An 18,102-nucleotide genomic window follows, 5' to 3' on the forward strand; every position below is an offset into this window, starting at 1 on the left:
GTTAATTGCAGGATAAATTGAAATCCTCTAAATAATTTCCATTTGCATGATTTATCATTTTTTCTCTTTGTATCAAAAACTGGATGACAGAAGTCTTCGGTCTGGTGCTCTGGTCTCAATTAGCCTCTTTTTTTAAGGATCATTTTATTTAGAGACTTCATCATTCATTTTGTTTTGTTAATTTGGATATTTAAAATGTCTTCCAGCTCCAGAGTTAAATGTTCATTTAAAGTTTATTGATCTTTGAGAATTTAACTTTGAGAAAATAACTTCTGGGACAATTTATCGTCCAGCTGAATTTGTTGTTACAGGCCTACATGTTGATGCGCTATAGAAATAATACTGATAAAAAGAAAATAAACATAATAAATAAATATTATGTTTTAACTTAAACATTTTTTTATACTTTTTTATTATTATTATTTTGAAAGGACCATCATACTTTAAAGTTCAACTTCGTATTTCGACACAATAGGCATTCCGTATTGACTGTGTGAAAGGTCAACAGACTTCACATCACTATCTCTGAGCTTGCAATCTTTTTTCTATTTCCAACACATTTCTAAACAGACAACTTGGCAATTCCTCTAGATTTTCATCAGAACAAATAATCGTCTGCATATAATGCCCGCTTTCTATGTTTCAAACATTAGAAATATCATTTATGTATAATAAACAGACCAAGTACTCACCTGTGGGGGACACTGCAAGCAATGCTGAGCTCTATTTTCTTTACCTTCAGTTTGTCAGATGCTGTACGAGTCTGAAAGCTTAAACCTTACATACGTCATCATGCAACTGTTAAGTCAAAGTTTGTGTCTTGCTGTGCCACAGGAACTCCTCCAAGAAGAGACGCGTCAGAAGCTCTCCCTCAACACTCGTCTGCGGCAGCTGGAGGACGAACAGAACAACCTGAAAGAGCAGCTGGAGGAAGAGGAGGAAGCCAAGAAGAATGTGGAGCGGCAGCTTCAGACGGTGCAGGCTCAGGTGAGACGCACCAATCAGCTGCTGGAGCAAACTTTCTACTGACGATTTTATTGAAGTGTTTCAACACCAGTGTACCGGTCGCACTGATAACAAACGAGCAACGCCTCTCCACAGCTTGCTGACATGAAGAAGAAGGTGGAGCAGGACGCCGGCTCCCTGGAGTCCGCCGAGGAGGGGAAGAAGAGACTGCAGAGGGACCTGGAGAGCACCAACCAGCGGCTGGAGGAGAAATGCGCCGCGTTTGACAAGCTGGACAAAACAAAGACGCGTCTGCAGCAGGAGCTGGACGACCTGCTGGTGGACCAGGACCACCTCCGACAGATCGTCTCCAATCTGGAGAAGAAGCAGAAGAAGTTTGACCAGGTCGACGAGAGATGCCGAAGCAGGAATCGCCGGGGTTTCCGTTGAAGACTGAAGCCGTAACCGTTGGCTTTCTGTCGTTTCCAGATGCTCGCAGAGGAGAAGAACATCTCTGCGCGCTACGCGGAGGAGCGAGACCGAGCCGAAGCCGAGGCGCGCGAGAAAGAAACCCGTGCTCTGGCTCTGACCCGAGAACTGGAATCTCTGATGGACGTCAAGGAGGAGCTGGACCGCAACAACAAGCTGCTGCGCGCTGAAATGGAGGATCTGGTTTCGTCTAAGGATGACGTGGGCAAGAACGTAAGTTTAAAAAAAAAAAAGAAAACTTTTTCACCGGCTAACTACTCTTTCTTGCAAACTCCATCCTTAACTCTCCATCTGCCCGTGCTCTGCAGGTCCACGAGCTGGAGAAGTCCAAGCGTGCCATGGAGCAGCAGCTGGAGGAGATGAGGACTCAGCTGGAGGAACTGGAGGACGAGCTGCAGGCCACAGAGGACGCCAAGCTGCGTCTGGAGGTCAACATGCAGGCCATGAAGGCGCAGTACGAGAGAGACCTGGCAGGGCGCGACGAGATGGGAGAGGAGAAGAAGAGAGCTCTGGTCAAACAGGTCTGTCCATCCCTGGGTCACCGACAAACAAAGCCCGGCTGATGTGTTTCTACGCCTCAACTTTTCATGTTTGGTCACAATATAACAGCAAGTTTCACTGGGTTTGACTGAGATTCTATCTGATTCGACTAATCGACATAATTTTAAACTTTTTTTTACTACAAATAAAAAAAATCTAAAAGTGTGTATTTGGTATGATTTAGAATAAAGTCATAAGGATGAAGTTGAATGACAACAAAATCAAAATAATACGAGAATAAAGTTAATTAGCCATGCTGTGAAAACCAAGGCAGCGCAGCAGACGGGTCAGGAAAACAGGTTGTAATGTGACCAGATATGAAAACTACTTTTGGTTGTTAATCATGGTTATAGGCAACGGCTTCACATTTCTTGTGGTTAACATCAACGGACGTGACCCCTGTAGGTGCGTGAGATGGAGATGGAGCTGGAAGATGAGAGGAAGCAGCGCTCTGCCGCCGTGGCGGCGCGCAAAAAGCTGGAGCTGGACCTGAAGGAACTGGAGGCTGCCATCGACACGGCCAACAAGAACCGCGACGAGGCCCTGAAGCAGCTCAAGAAGCTTCAAGTGAGCACAGCTACTAAACCCTAAAGCTATTAAACGTGTCTTCCCAGGACCTCAGTTTGAACTTTTTTTTTTTTTTTTTTGTAATCCTCAGGCTCAGATGAAGGATCTGCTCCGAGAGCTGGAGGACACTCGCATGTCCAGAGACGAGATCTTGGCCCAGAGCAAGGAGACGGAGAAGAAGCTGAAGGGCATGGAGGCCGATATGATCCAGATGCAGGAGGTCGGTGAAAACACCAGGTGTCCAGTTCGCCTACCACCGACCACCTGCTGATTACTGATGTGTTTTTTTTAATTCCTTCACCATCGTCCAGGAGCTGGCAGGAGCAGAACGAATGAAGCGACAGGCCATGCAGGAGAGAGACGAGCTGCAGGACGAAATCAACAACCAGGCCGCTAAGAAGTAAGACTCCTGTCAAAACGAGCTCGACTTTCCTTCATAGTCTGTATTTCTGAACCTCTGATCCGTTTCCCCTCAGCGCTCAGGCTGCGGAGGAGAGGAGGCGGCTGGAGGCTCGCATCACCCAGCTGGAGGAGGAGCTGGAGGAGGAGCAGTGCAACACGGAGCTCATCAACGACCGGCTGAAGAAGGCCATGCTGCAGGTCCGTCTGCGCTTTAACGGTCGCCTTTCACCCAGACCGGACCAGTTCAAACCCAACTGGTTTGTCTCCTCTTTAGACCGACCAGATCAACGTGGAGCTGACCGCAGAGCGCAGCACCTCTCAACGGCTGGAGGGCGCGCGCAGCCAGCTGGAGCGCCAGAACAAGGAGCTGAAGCTGAAGCTGCAGGAGCTCGAGGGAACCGTCAAGTCCAAGTACAAGGCCAACATGGCCGCCCTGGAGGCCAAGATCGCCCAGCTGGAGGAGCAGCTGGACATCGAAACCAGGTGTGGAAACGTGGCTGATCTGAACAAATTAATTAAAAATTAATAAAAAAAATTCTGACTTCTGCCTAGCAAATAGTCAACTTTTCAAACGCTGAATTTTCTTAAATAAAATTTTTCAAAATAGACACCTAATGCGATATGCAGTTTACTCAAGACTAGGAATTGTGATTCCTTAAGGAACCAACTTAAAAAATGTTTTTCTGAACTTCTACTAATGCCGTGCTTTTCCTCAGGGAGAGGCAGACTGCCACCAAACTGGTGAGACGCACCGAGAAGAAGCTGAAGGAAGTCATCCTGCAGGTGGATGACGAGAGGCGCAGTGCAGAGCAGCACAAGGACCAGGTCTGCCTCTCACTTCCTCTGAAACACATTTGAAACACATATGAAAACGTTAGCTTAGCCTCCCTTTAACTAGACCGCAGGCATAATGGAGGGGTTTTGCACCGATGTCGAATAAATGCTTTTGTTCATCCAACCTCATCAGAGTTAATTTGTCCTTTCCAGGCGGACAAGTTGAACTCTCGCATGAAGCAGCTGAAGCGCCAACTGGAGGAGGCTGAGGAGGAGGCCCAGAGGGCCAACGCCAACCGAAGGAAACTCCAGAGGGAGCTGGAGGACGCCACGGAGTCTGCAGACGCCATGAACCGCGAGGTGGCCTCCCTCAAGAGCAAGCTGAGGTAGGAAGACCAAGACAACGCATGACTCCCTCAGCAGCAGCATCATGTCACAAAACAAGAGATGACTGATGCAGGTTATACCTTAGATTTTCATTCTGGACCGAATGTAGATCATGAACGTTCTTAAAGGGCCGGTTGTGCTGGAATCTATTGATAAAACTATATCCTGTTAACATTTTAATGAATAGCTCTCTGCGTTTGGTAAATAGTTCAAATTAAATATTGGACGTTTTCACATTGATCAGTCCCTCTAGGATTACTTTTTTTCTCGTTTTGTGCAAATATATTAAAACAATTTAGCAAAATTTGCACTTATGAAGTAAAACTTGTATTTATTTTTGTATTATCCATGCTTTCATAGAGAATAGCAGCAGTGTTGAACAAACACTGCCACCTGCAGGTGGGAGTTAGCACCACTGAAGCCCAATGTTTTTGACCATTTTTGAGGAGAATTTGCAATAAACTCACATCTATTCATTAGAGCAAAAGAAGGCATTAATCTGCTGATTTTGAAGGGATTTCATGAGGGCCGCATAAAAGCTGCAGCGGGGCCAGATTTGGCCCCCGACCCTTGACCTTGACACACGTTCCTTTTAATAGACCTGATTAGCTTTTCCTAACTTTAACTTTCTGTTCCAGGCGTGGCGACTTGCCCTTCAGCGTAACTCGCCGCACTGTCCCTCGCGTGGAAAACGTGGAGAGCGATGAGGAAGCCGAGCCCAAGGCCGAAGCCCCGGAGCCCCAAGCTTGAAGGGCCCCATCCTCCGGCCCCTCTGCCACTCGCCTCCTCCACTCTGAATCCTAACCAGAAAGAGCAGCAAATACTGGAAAGAAGAAAGAAAATCATGTCCAGACTAAAGGCAGGGATTCTGCTCAGTCCAAGTTCAGTCCTGCGACTGTCCGATCTATCCGAACAGCATCAAACTATGCATCCATAACAGCTACACGCCAGTAAACGTAGACAATCGCTATTCCAACACACTCTCACATTTCTTTTTTTTTTTTTTTTGGCTCAATTTCTTTCATCACTTCCTTTTTCATTCTCTGGGAAAAGTAACTATTTTTATAAGGAAAATTTAGACTCGTAATAGACCTGATTTAGGATTTATTTTTCTAATAGAAGGGAAAATAAAAGAATGAAGCCAATTACATGGAAGGGGACCAAAGTAAATATCAAGTAGAAGTTTCTATTATGCAGACATTTTTTTTTTGTTTCATTTAAAATAATGGCTAAGAATGGTAAATGCTTCATGTGTATCATGCTCATTTGTCCCTCTTCTTCGAGGTTCATAAAGATTTATGCAATATCCTGAAATGTACTCGACACGCCTAGCTACGATTAGCGCTCGTTTCAATGTTTTGGCCGAGAATATTTTGTACGTGAAGTCGACCGAAGACGTCCTGAAGGTTTTAATTGGTGCGCTGAAATTTTCTTAATTTTGCACTAAGAAGAAAAGTTATGAACCTAAATGACGTACCACTGCATTTGTGGAGTTCCAACAAAACGGCAAAGATGCAGCTTTGAAGTCTTTGAATGACCATGCACACACACACACACACACACACACTGCCAACACACACTATAAAAAGCCTTAAATGCAACTGACACCTACTTGGCAGGGTTCACGGCTGTTTGCTTTCTGGACGTACATTGATTGTCATTTTTCTCGCCATCAGTGTTTTTCGTATGTTCAGGGTGAAGTATAAATGGTAGGGTAGCTTTTTTTTTTTTGTTTTTTTGACTCGCAGTACACACTGTATTCTTAGGGCACAGCTTGCTAAGAGAGATGAACCAAAGGCAGATATAAGAGGGAGGGAGATTCTTTGATACTCTACAGCTTGGCAGCAGTGTGGTATAGATAAGAGATTGTTTGCATGCGATCTGGTGGAGATATCGTGACATGAAGCCCCTCACAGGCTGTGCCCAGGGTCACCTTTTGGCTCACACTGCTGGAAAGTGAGAGGATTGTGTTGTTACTTCCAAAATAACGACTCATAATTCGAAAGATTGCAGATTTCGTACCTACTAAACAAAGGCGATCCAAAAGAAAAAAAAGGATTTTAAATAATGTGCACCAGTTATTTTGTAACGTTTATCACCGCAACTCTGGCTGGATGTCATGTGGTCAATTATGATATTGCAAATAAAGATGCTTTCTAAACTGCCATCTTGTCCTGTTTTTGTACATTTTTCACATTTTTGTACTTTCATTTGGGTTTCTACTGCTTCTGGAAAAAGCAGTAGAAACATTTTTTGGCAATGTTTTTTTTTTAATCTGGAAAATGAGCCAATTCAAAAATTGCTGTATGCACTGTACAATGGCTGCTGGAAAAGACGATGTTTTGATGATGCTAAAGACCTATCCCAAAGTGTTAAAGGACTTATAATAGGTCACCTTTATAAATCTGATTTTTATTTATTTATTTTATTTTTATAACAAACAGCCTCAAGGAAGCAGGTCAGATTTCAAGAAAGATGAATCCAGTTAAATGCAGGACGATACCAGAAGAAAATCTTTTGAATGCAGCAAAGGACAACTTTAAACTAACATAGCCAAATCCACAATGAAATTTAGATCACAATATTCTCTATTAGAATGATCCAGGCCATAAGCAAATTTAAAAATCTATGGTAATGTAAATGAAAAAGAAAGCTCTTCTGTCCAGTTTCACTGAACTTGGAGATACAAATACAGATGAGCAACCATTTCAGCCTATGTACGTAACGGTGCTAAAGACCCCAAAGGACAGCCATGATTATATTGAAAGGTGTTTCCACAGTATTGACTCAAAAAAAGTAACAAAAATTTGCCAATTTGTTTTGTTTTCATTCTGTTAATATTGTGCGCTACATTCTGCTGGTCTATCGGATCAAGATCTGAAATTTAGTGGTTGAGATATGAAAAAGTTCAGGGTTCATGAGGACTTTGTTCTCACCAGCAGAGGGCAGTAATGGTCTATAATAAAAGCTGATGTGGGAATAAACAGGTCAGAACCGGCTGAACGGCAGAAACCGCTCTCGGCTGGTTCAAACAGGGCCGTGACGCTTCAGACGTCTCTTTCTAAAAGCTGTTTTTCCTTTAAGTCTTGTATGAGTTTCCTAGTCAGTCACATAAGGGAAAATTTATATTTTGACAGGATAGGATAGGGAAAACATTACCTGACCAGGAAATTTTAGAAATGTTTTAAAGCCAGTCCGATAAAGTATTTTTTTAACCCGCTTGAAGAAAGATGTTTGCTTAATTTCACGTCAGACGCCGTGTCCTTTCCCTTACCACAATGTCTCTTAAATCAATTATTATTGTGAAATTTCCCCGTAACACAGAAATGTTTCTTTTTGACCCAATCACGTCCCCAAATCCTCGCTGATGGGCGGGGCCTACTTACAACCGCACGCGCCTTCTCAGCACGGTTTCTTCTCCAAACCGGCGCCGGCCGGTTTTCAATCAGGAAGCAAGGAGCAGATAAAAGGTCAGCGTTTGGTTGCACTGAAGGGATTTTACTTCTGCCTCTGTCCAGGATATGGTAGGCGGGTGGAAGTATTTATTTTACTGATACTGTAGTCTGCCAGTGTTGTTTTTTTATCCCCTGGAGCCCACAGTGTGAGAAAACTCCACTGTGGAGGAGCGTTTTAGTAACCACAGACTCATCACTGCATAAGACTTTCTTTCACGGTGATTTTCGGGTGTTGTTTTATTTTTATTTTCTCTCTATTACATAAAAAAGGGACAAACAACAGCAAAAAAATAGTTCTAACGTGAATAATGTCAATTTCTAGATATTTCAGCAAAAAATTAAGGCAAGAAAATTGACTATTTTTTTTAAATATGTTTTTTTGTACCAGTAGAAAACTAATTGTGGAGGTTTTAGCTATTATTTTCCATAAGAGACAACAAATCAGTATACTGACATGCACTTACATTGTACATTTATTATAACTGTTTGCAACCTTCAGGTCGGCTATGCAGGACAAACAGTGCCACAATTCAATAAATAATTTAAAAAAAAAAATTGTAAATCTGAATAATACCAAATTTGGAAATCATTAATGAAAATGTTAAAGACATGTAATTACTTTAGCAGATTTATTTAGCCACAGCCATTAAATCGAATAATTTCAGGACAGAGAAATATAAACTCAACACTTTAATTATATTTTAGTAAATTAACATTCTTCTAAAATTGTTAAAATAATACAGTAATTTTGATTGTCTTCAAATTAATCTGTTTTTAAACTCTGCATTTATTACTTTATTGACAAATTTCCACAAATATTGACACATTTGCATGTATTTTCAACTGCAATATATGGAATCCCGATCATAGAAACAATGTTTGCAATATTGCAATTGAAAATGATTGCTTGTATAGTATGTGGTGGGCTATTAGGACATTCCGTGTGCCAATGATGGAATATTAAATGGACTTTAATATATTTTTTTAAATTAAGGTACAGGAAAATGTTTTCCCGCCTTGGTTATTTCAGGTGATATAAATGATCTCACACACAAATATTTATTTGTTGAATTGTGGTCAACAGAAATCTTTTAGCTGTGACCTGGACTCTTGCTGATGGGTATCATGATGATCTCTGAGTTGGTTAATAAATGGCAGTGTGTTGGGGTGGGTCGCAAATGGGAAACACGGGGTTGGTCAGATGACCTCCATGTATATGAACCGCTCCACGTGTCCCGATTCATCCACTGCAGGGAAAAACTCCCAGCTGCAACTTCTCTCTGAAGAGCTCTGGAACGTGACGACAGAAAATTACCTCAAGCATTATGGAACTGTCACTGGTGAGTTTCCCATTCCATCCATCACTATTGAGGTTTTCCACTTCTTCTATCGCATGAAGTATTTCTCAAATTTTCTCAGAAACCAAGTACATTTTCTTCTATTACGTTGTAAATCATTTTAACCTTCCTTGCCCGTGATCCGCCAGGCTCACCCGGCTATTAAAGCCTTTGTGTGTGGCTCCTTCAGCGGGACCTGCTCCACCCTGCTCTTCCAGCCTCTGGACCTGGTCAAGACCCGCCTGCAGACCTCGCAAAGTGGCATGCAGCCGGGGTGAGTTGATCGATGTTATTAATTTCCAATAGTTTTACCTCATCTCAAGCGTTTTCTTGCTTATCTGATTGTTCCATTTATTTATTTCTTTTTTTTTTTCCTCAGGTCAAGCCGGGTCGGGATGACATCGGTGCTCCTCGGTGTGGTGCGGACGGAGCGGCTGCTGGGTCTGTGGAAGGGCATTTCTCCGGTCGGTCTGCTGGAAATGTTTCACCACGTGAACCGTTGAGTCACACGGAGGGGAGATGATCTCTAAAGGTGCTTTCTTCTTCCTCCTCCTCTCCATCCGGTGCTCCAGTCGTTCGTCCGGACCATCCCAGGAGTGGGAATCTACTTCAGCTCCTATCACTCCCTGAAGCAGCACTTCTTCCAGGACAGCAGGCCGGGAGCGGCGCAGGCCGTGATGCTGGGAGGCGGGGCCCGGACCGTGGCGGGGGTTGTGATGCTGCCGATCACCGTCATCAAGACGCGGTTCGAGGTGGGCAATGTTTACCGTCTGAAACCGATTGCAGTTTTCGATTTTGTCTGTTTTTTTTTTGTTTTTTTTTTCAAATGTTGCTAAATATAAACATGATTTCACACGCAAGATCTCAACCCCCAGCTCCAGAAGGAGGGCAAAAAGCTGCTGGCTGACAATGACTGTTATTGGCTTTAGCTGTTAAGTTGTCAACATAAAGTGCTAAATCTTGTTTGCACGTGATTCATATGAAAGAAAAAGGTCTGCAGTGCTTTTCTACTAATTGTCAACACTATGACACCTTGAAAATAAAGTCAGTTGGAAGTTTTAATTTAAAAAACTTCCAATGAGCAGCTAAGCTAGCTTGACTATGACAATTCTAACACGTAGACATGCTGTGGGATTCAGTGTGGGATTCAATTTGTAATGCGGCCGGCTTGTGTTTGTGCTCCAGTGTGGCAGGTACAGCTACGTGAGCGTGAGCGGCGCGCTGCGCAGCGTGTGTCGGAGCGAGGGCCCCACCGCTCTGTTCTCCGGCCTCATGGCCACCCTGCTCAGAGACGTTCCTTTCTCTGGGATCTACGTCATGTTCTACAGCCAGGCCAAGGCCTCGCTGCTGCAAGGTGAGGAAATCAATACACACATTTACTTCAGCTGTAATAGATCTCTGTTCTGATCCAGCTAATTCTGCATTTTGTTCCCCCCTACGTCCTGAAGAGATCAGTTCGTCTCCTTCGGCTCCTGTGGCTAACTTCAGCTGTGGGGTTCTGGCCGGTGTTCTGGCCTCTCTGGTCACGCAGCCAGCCGACGTCGTAAAGACACACGTCCAGGTGAACCCCCAGCTGAGGACGACGGAGGCCGTCAGATACATCTACACGGTAACTACCTTCCTCCTGATAACAGATGCACCGATCTGATTAACACCTGCATTGTTCCCAATATTTAAAAAAATCTAGATTGGATAATGGCGTAGTTATAGTCCTTTAAATTTGTTTGGTAGGGACAATACACGCAAACATTTCAAAAGGCTGTTTTTCATCTGTTGTCTCTGGACAACGAGTAATTTATCTGGCTAAAAGCAAATAAAGATTATACAAAACAAGATGAAAAATGACTTAGCTTCATGACAAGTAAGTATGCTGCACTGGTGCAGAGTTATCAGATAAATATGTAATTCAGTATATTTGTGTCTGTGGTTTTTAAAAAAAGAAACATTTTAAGCCAATTCAGCTCTATTTTTCTGTATGCTAAACCTCAGATATCGGTATTGGTATCGGAAGTGAAAAAAGTGGATCGGTGCGTCCCTATTCCCGATACAGACGTCATTTTCTGATAGTTTTTCTTGTCTCCTCCAACAAGGCTCACGGCCTCGAAGGCTTCTTCAGGGGAGCGGTTCCTCGGTGCCTGAGGAGGACCATGATGGCCGCCATGGCCTGGACTGTGTACGAGCAGATGATGGCGCACGTCGGACTCAAGTCCTGAAGGAAACACCGATCAAAAGCTTGTGTTTAAAAGGGATAAACGAAGATGAAGTCTGGAGTGACGAGTATGAAGAGGGCGGCCTCGGACGGGGGCGTTCAGTGACTCGGGACGGACGCGGTCGTCACGCTGCCATGTTGGAATTTTAAGGCTGATGTTGAGGAATCAGGCTTGGAAATCGTGGGGAAAAAATATCTATGTGATGGAGACGGAGCCACGGGAATTATTAGTAAAATATGTTTACTATTATTATTAACATTAACTCAAAGACTATATTTACCATAAAAATGAATGCAAAATATTTAACTTTGAACACAAATTTCTGTCAAACTCACATGGTTTGTAGAATATGAAGAAGTAGGATGAGAAACAAATAAATTCACAAACTAAAATGTGAGGAATGTAGAAATGAGTTGGCTTTACGTTAACACCACGAACTCGTTTTGTGTCTGCGGCTGGCTTTCAGAGAAAGTCACAATGACCAAGCCGATTCTGTCTGATCGTTTTGTTTGTTTTATAAAAATAAATAAACTGCTTTCTCTATTTCTGTCTTGATTTGTTGTTTTGTCACGTTACGTCCAAACAAACAAACAAAAAAAAAAATCACTGCTTTGAAAAATGTACAAATCAAAACTGTAATCAAACATCTTCACCTGGAAGTCTTGGCTTGCAGCTTTGAACTTCTTGAAACAAAATAAAATTCATAAAAAGTTCAGTCTTCTTTGCAAAATAGCGCCGGCTCCTTTGGAGTGGATGGAGAATTCTGTGGAGATTAATTTCTAAGTCTCAGCTAATTTCTGCCTTGTATTAAGCTCAACCCACTGTGGCCCCCACAGCATGATGCTGCCACCACCACGGTTTGAAAGAATTTGTAGGATATTGCTTTGGCATTGAAAACATGCAATAATTTTTTTTACACAATTTTTCAATTAAAAAAAAAGGTTTTTCTAAAGAGTTTCCAATGGTGTGATTACTTTTTGCAAGTCACTGTATGGTTGGAATGAACGTCCCAGTAAAAGTCCTTATGTAAGTGTGCAGACAGAATATGCCCTTCCTTTTTAATAATAAATGAGGATATAAAACAATAAAGGTCTAAGAAAGACACCTTTACTAGCCCGGTTGTGTCCTCATATCAGCAGCAGCAGCATATTGCAAAGGCCTGCAAGAACATGAGGGCCAACAACGACTTATCTCAGCACCAGTACAGATAAGCAGGACAGGGGGGGTGTGTGTGTGCATGTATTGACATGAGACATGACATCAAATAGTGAAAAAGAACAAGGGGTTGTAGTAGACTGGGACTGACGTAAGAAAAAACACTCACCAGGATGACTCAAACAGAACAGTTTTTAAAGCTGGAGAAGTAGATTTTCTCTGTTTTTCTGTTTTAATAAAGCTGAAATCTATATCTTGGGTTCATAGGTCACCCAACAGTGTCGTCATTAGGCATTAGGAAGTTTTGGATCAATACAACTCTTCTCTGTCGGACGTAATTCAAAGATTCGTGGCATAAATATGAGTTGTAAACAACAGTGGGTTTTCATTTTAGAGTCCGGTGTTTATACTCTTTCGCTTAAAGTGGATGGGAAGGAGCGTCCATCTTGAATCTGAAGTAAATGAACTTTGTCCTTGGCATTTAGTCAAACCTTGTTTTGGTACCAGTTAGTTAGTTTGTGTGCGCTTTGTCACCACGGGATTACAATATTCCGGTCAACTTTCTGCTCACATGTCATGTTCCAATAAATAATTTCTCAACACACGATGCCCTTGTGTACATATTATGATCCCTTTGCCTGGAACATTTTATCTCTGGCAAATATAGTTACAACACAGGTCAGTCTTTCACCGAGGAGTCAGCGTCTCAGCATTGTCTTAATATGGTCTTTCCATCTCCATTATCTTAATATGGGATATTCATCCGACCCGCGGTTCTGCCTCGTTATCCCTGCTGCTGTCGCTGCAGCGAATTGAACGGGCCCCACCTAGGGGCCAAAGTAGTGTAGTGCATTTCTGCCATTCACGGCTGCCATAGACATATGGTGATAAGACGTCGCATTACGTGAACTTCGCCGCTATATTGTGTGATTTTATTTTATTTTTTTAACTGAAACATTAACAAAAAATGTGCAAGACTGTTCAGTTCCAGGTCAAAACTACCTAACAGTGAATTCTGCTGTAATACCGGGAGGCATTAGTAACATAAGTTTCTTCTTTTTGGAATTGTTCATATTTACTATTAATTGAAATTGTTTAAATGTATCCCCAGAATCTAATGTTTCTGTTGTTTACCAGTCATATTTATTTTCATTGCATTTAATTCATGCAAAAAATGCCGATTTAAAAAAAAAACAAAAAAAAAAAACTCACTTGTTGACAAAAGCTATCCAATGAAGTAAGCTCTAAATAATTAAATCAATAAATTAAATAATAAAATAAAATAAAAAATAATGGTCTAAATTAAGAAAATTTAGACAGAAATGAGAAACAGGAATAACCTGCCTACCAGACATCGCTTTAGGTCTGTGTTGACGATTCAACAATAAGAAAAATACTAGGCAAAAATTGCCTTTAATTTTTCCAAGGTATATAAAAAGATCTCTCTTCCAAAACAACAGTATTTTTGTTTATTCAAAGTTTCCAAACAAACTGTATCGCTTCCCGAGGTAAACTTGCCACTTCTAAAACTCTTATAGCTATGATAAAGAAAAACGGACCAATCACGTACCTGGAAATCGAGTATAAAACCTACGTCATTTCCTCCCGGCGCCCTCTTTTTCACCGTGTGCTCAGATTTCCATACGGCGTTGTTTCGTGGTGAGTTTTAGACGGCCTTATTTCATCAATAAGGCGACAGAAAATAAGACCTGTGACAGAAATGAGTGCTGGGTTGTTTTATCATGAAGCGACGAGAGCACATTAATACCACTGATGTGCCATACCAAACTGTTTATTTCCACGTTCACAAAAATGCTAACTCCTTAAGCTAACTCGCTAGCCCCGGACACGCGTTCATGTAGCAGCTATGCTTTTTTCCTCTACGTGACTTCCTATTTGTAGCTTAATACGTTGCCATAGAGAATAGTCCTAATTTTCTTCAACAAAAAAAAGTTTGATACTGAATGGGAAACCTCCGTTAAGCTAACAATTTAGTCTCGCTGTACTGTAGTTTTCTGTTTTCACAGACCAGTAGTTTGATGTTACTGGTTGACCCATCTGAAATAAATATAGTTAGTTAAAGTAGTAGTAATCTTACAATGCTAAAATATAGAATGCAATACGTCAGAGTGGCACCAGCCTAAAGTTCGCAAATTGGAGGATAAATCTTAATGAAATTAGACTACGTCCTAGCAAAAGTTGGATATGAAATTATCGAAATTGTAAAATTATTACAAATTACGACCTAATCAAACCTAAATAGCTTTGAACAACTTTTTCGCTTGCTAATTTGAGTGTTGACTAAATTTCCTCAGACTTACAAGCTACTATAAGTTAAAGTGGGTGGATATAGTTGGTCATGTGAATAAGTTAGCCACTAAGCAACCAAGAGAATAAAATTACAATTTTATTGTAAGCAATTTTACATTTTGATTGTGTAATTTGTGGCGTGACCCTAAACGCTCCGTCTTCCTCGTGCAGCTCTCCCACTGAATTCGTAACGCAGGGAAAGTGGTCACGATGTCCGGAGGTCTGGATGTCCTTCAGATGAAGGAGGAGGATGTGCTGAAGTTCCTGGCTGCAGGAACCCACCTGGGAGGCATGAACCTCGACTTCCAGATGGAGCAGTACGTCTACAAGAGGAAAAGCGACGGTACGCGCTAGAAACGATCAGCCACGTGATGACGAAATGGTTAGCATTACCTCAAACACTGTCCAGATTGACAGTTTTGTTTCTTTTGCTCTCAGGTATTTATATCATTAACCTGAAGAAGACCTGGGAGAAGCTGCTGCTGGCGGCCAGGGCCATTGTTGCCATTGAGAACCCGGCGGATGTGTGCGTCATCTCCTCCAGGAACACTGGCCAGGTAAAAACAACAACAAAAAACACGTGAGGTTAAGAGTGAATGCACACTGTTAAAGCCGGGCGCTGATGTGAGTGTTCTGGTGTCGGAAGTGTGCAAAAGTAAAGTGGATCGGGGGTTTCGCTAACGCCAGGAGGACGGCCGTCCGATGACTGGGGTTTGATAACACCCCGAGCCACAGCTCATCATGTAAATATACAAGATTAGAGATGAAATTTGATTATAAAGGCTGAAAAATAATGGGGGAAATGATGTATGGAAACATGAAAATCCAATTATTTTTTATTTTTATTTTTTGTGTTTGTATAGCATCAGTTATCTGTGATTAACTAAGTTAAAATCAAAGTTTTTGTATCAAATTCTTCAAAAATTTGTAACAAACATTACAAATACAAATGCGCGTTTCCTGAAGCGTTGTTGCGTTTCCTGTGCAGAGGGCCGTGCTGAAGTTCGCCTCAGCCACCGGAGCCACCACCTTCCACGGTCGCTTCACTCCCGGCACGTTCACCAATCAGATCCAGGCGGCCTTCAGGGAGCCCCGCCTCCTGATTGTGACGGACCCTCGTGCTGACCACCAGCCGCTGACCGAAGCGTCCTACGTCAACATCCCCACCATCGCCCTGTGCAACACCGACTCCCCACTGAGATACGTGGACATCGCCATCCCCTGCAACAACAAGGTGAGGGGCGGAGCTTAGAGAAGTGTCATTGTGTACACTTCAGACATTTTACACACGGGCACAATGCTGTTCTTCTGTTTTCATGACCGTTGCAGAGCGTGTATGCAGGCTGTGTGATGTTTTAATGACTTTCTGCATTTCAGGGTCACCACTCTGTGGGTCTGATGTGGTGGATGTTGGCCAGGGAGGTTCTGCGGATGAGGGGAACCATCTCCAGGGAACACCCGTGGGAGGTCATGCCTGATCTGTACTTCTACAGAGACCCTGAGGAGGTAGGAGGAGCGCAGCGCCTCGCTACGATCACTTAGCTGTCTGGATGTTGCGGAGCTAAGCTGCGTTCTGATTTGAAACTCGTTTCAGATCGAGAAGGAGGAGCAGGCCGCAGCCGAGAAGGCGGTGGTGAAGGAGGAGTTCCAGGGCGAATGGACCGCCCCGCAGGCTGAGTTCACCCAGCCTGAGGTGACCGACTGGTCCGAGGGCGTCGCCGTTCCCTCTGTGCCCATCCAGCAGTTCCCTGCAGGTAGCCTGCTTTTAAAACGAGTTCTGATCAGGCCTTCAAACAACCTCTGTTTTATTATTCAATGATCCTGACCATCAGATAAAAAAACAATCTGTACATTTTGTAGATTTTTCATTTATAAGCGGTTTTCAGACCGTATTAGAAATAACTTTATAGATACAAATAAGCAATTCAATAACTTTTTAGAAATATTTTTTTAGAATAATTTGTAGCATCTGCAGCTAAAAGAACCCTAATGTGAAAAGCTCGTCTTCTTCTGCCTGATCAACACAGTGTATGGCTGATCTGGTGATTCATTTTTACATTTACTAATTAATAATTGGATAGGATCTGTATACTCCAGTGGACAATCACTAAAATGAGTTTACGATTATTTCAGTAGTCGATAAATCTTTCGTTTCAGTCCTAGTTCTGATTCTTTGATTCTTCTTCTGTTGTCTAAAACTGGTTGTGTTGTTACAGCTGCTGCTCCCGTCAAGACCGGAGAGACCTACACTGGTGAGTTCAGAGCTTCTCCTTTACATGCAGGTCAGTGGTTCCTGCTGCTCACTGACCTCTGTTTGACCTCTGTCTTCCAGCTGCCGAAGACTGGAGCACCCAGCCCGCCACAGACGACTGGTCCACCGCTCCCACCGCTCAGGCTTCTGACTGGGGCGGCACCACCTCCGACTGGTCTTAAACCAGCAAACACAGCAACAATAAAAGTGTTACACTTTGACTCGCATGTTTTTGTTTTTTGTTCTCTAAAACCTGCTAAGTTCAAGTGTCCCATCATTTCAGATGGATAAATGAAGCTTTTTACTAGAGAGGTTGTTGGAAATGATGAGTATGATGTCATCTTCTGACAAAATTAAAAAAAACAAAAACGGAGCACTTTCTGGTTTTGACAGTTTGATGTTGACCAGATTTCTCACTGTATTTAATCTTTTTTGGCACCCAAATATCATTTCAGGGCACAAATAGAGTAAAACTTAATTTAAGAAACTTTCAAGATAGTCAAAATGCTTCAATAAACACAAAACAAATTTAAATGAAAGCAGATTTAAAAATATATATAATTTTTTTTACTATCCTTTAAGTGAGCTACTGAGTCTATAGTCAATAATTGATCAAACCTTCATCACGTATTCTGAACTTTGCAGCCAAACCCAGTTTATCCCTGTTAAAGTAATCTGAAGAAGCTCAGCTGTTTGCATAAAGACATGAAGTTGGTAGAATTTGTGCTGATCTGGACTAGGCAGTAAAACCTGGAGTGTAAATCAGTTACCCAACATTCAGCCGGGTCAGCTGAATGTTCCATCCAGGTAGCCATAGTTTGAAAAAAGTGCAAACTACTGGCAGATAAACTGAATGCCTTGTGTTGGTGAATGTCTAGTAATCTAGAAACTGAGACCCTTGGTGATTGAACATTGTACCCAGAATATTGTACCACTGAAGTAGCAACAAAGTATAATCTATTATTGAAGAGCAAAAAACGTTAGCTCATGTAGTAAAAAGGTTTGGACAGCTCTAGTGTAAACTAGGTGCTGTTCCAGGTCTACCAAATTCCACCAGACATCTATTTAATCTTCACAGCATTTTCAGACTGAGCATATCATTCAGTGAAAAAAAATATAGTGGAATAATTATACATTTCATTTTCTTTTCATTAATAAAATAGATTATGCCATCCATAATTTTTTACACATGTATTTAAACATATCCTTTTAATTTCAGTGACTTAGTGATACATTTAGGAACTAATGATTTATTTATTAAATGACACTGTGATTAGTCA

The 18,102-nt window shown here is 42.2% G+C and overlaps 3 protein-coding genes and 1 non-coding gene across 6 annotated transcripts in view; all 4 read left to right on the top strand.

The window, feature by feature from the left end:
• Window positions 1-6,269, top strand: part of LOC106930816 (myosin-9-like) — a 34,987-nt gene extending 28,718 nt beyond the window's left edge. For both annotated transcript variants that reach the window (XM_015008606.2, XM_015008605.2), the window contains 12 exons: window positions 835-987; window positions 1,102-1,350; window positions 1,435-1,647; window positions 1,743-1,955; window positions 2,380-2,541; window positions 2,633-2,761; window positions 2,853-2,941; window positions 3,018-3,141; window positions 3,218-3,426; window positions 3,660-3,768; window positions 3,931-4,103; window positions 4,743-6,269. In XM_015008606.2, coding sequence (XP_014864092.2) covers window positions 835-987; window positions 1,102-1,350; window positions 1,435-1,647; window positions 1,743-1,955; window positions 2,380-2,541; window positions 2,633-2,761; window positions 2,853-2,941; window positions 3,018-3,141; window positions 3,218-3,426; window positions 3,660-3,768; window positions 3,931-4,103; window positions 4,743-4,854 — 1,935 coding nt within the window. In that variant the 3' untranslated portion in view covers window positions 4,855-6,269. The remainder of the gene's footprint in view (window positions 1-834; window positions 988-1,101; window positions 1,351-1,434; window positions 1,648-1,742; window positions 1,956-2,379; window positions 2,542-2,632; window positions 2,762-2,852; window positions 2,942-3,017; window positions 3,142-3,217; window positions 3,427-3,659; window positions 3,769-3,930; window positions 4,104-4,742) is intronic.
• Window positions 6,270-7,523: 1,254 nt separating this feature from the next.
• LOC106909570 (mitochondrial glycine transporter B-like) lies at window positions 7,524-11,649 on the top strand. 2 transcript variants are annotated; one of them, XM_014975962.2, is made up of 8 exons: window positions 7,524-7,574; window positions 8,813-8,899; window positions 9,046-9,170; window positions 9,276-9,360; window positions 9,469-9,648; window positions 10,082-10,250; window positions 10,345-10,505; window positions 10,987-11,649. In XM_014975962.2, the coding sequence occupies exons 2-8, from the start codon at window positions 8,885-8,887 to the stop codon at window positions 11,107-11,109; spliced, it is 858 nt and encodes a 285-aa protein (XP_014831448.2). In that variant the 5' UTR covers window positions 7,524-7,574; window positions 8,813-8,884; the 3' UTR covers window positions 11,110-11,649. The 2 variants fall into 2 exon arrangements, with proteins under 2 accessions (XP_014831448.2, XP_014831449.2); XM_014975963.2 differs by having other exon boundaries at window positions 7,528-7,628.
• A 2,189-nt stretch (window positions 11,650-13,838) lies between these two features.
• Window positions 13,839-17,043, top strand: rpsa (ribosomal protein SA). Its single transcript, XM_014975973.2, has 8 exons — window positions 13,839-13,920; window positions 14,743-14,914; window positions 15,010-15,128; window positions 15,560-15,805; window positions 15,949-16,077; window positions 16,166-16,325; window positions 16,788-16,823; window positions 16,904-17,043. Exons 2-8 carry the CDS (start codon window positions 14,782-14,784, stop codon window positions 17,002-17,004), a joined length of 924 nt encoding a protein of 307 aa, XP_014831459.2. The 5' UTR covers window positions 13,839-13,920; window positions 14,743-14,781; the 3' UTR covers window positions 17,005-17,043.
• Window positions 15,167-15,308, top strand: LOC148157938 (small nucleolar RNA SNORA62/SNORA6 family). The gene has a single exon (XR_015764123.1). It is a non-coding gene; the product is annotated as a small nucleolar RNA SNORA62/SNORA6 family (small nucleolar RNA).
• Window positions 17,044-18,102: the final 1,059 nt, after the last annotated feature.

The sequence above is a fragment of the Poecilia mexicana genome, unplaced genomic scaffold (assembly GCF_051168715.1).
Source record: "Poecilia mexicana isolate PSO_F unplaced genomic scaffold, ASM5116871v1 scaffold_8, whole genome shotgun sequence".
Taxonomy (NCBI): domain Eukaryota; kingdom Metazoa; phylum Chordata; class Actinopteri; order Cyprinodontiformes; family Poeciliidae; genus Poecilia; species Poecilia mexicana.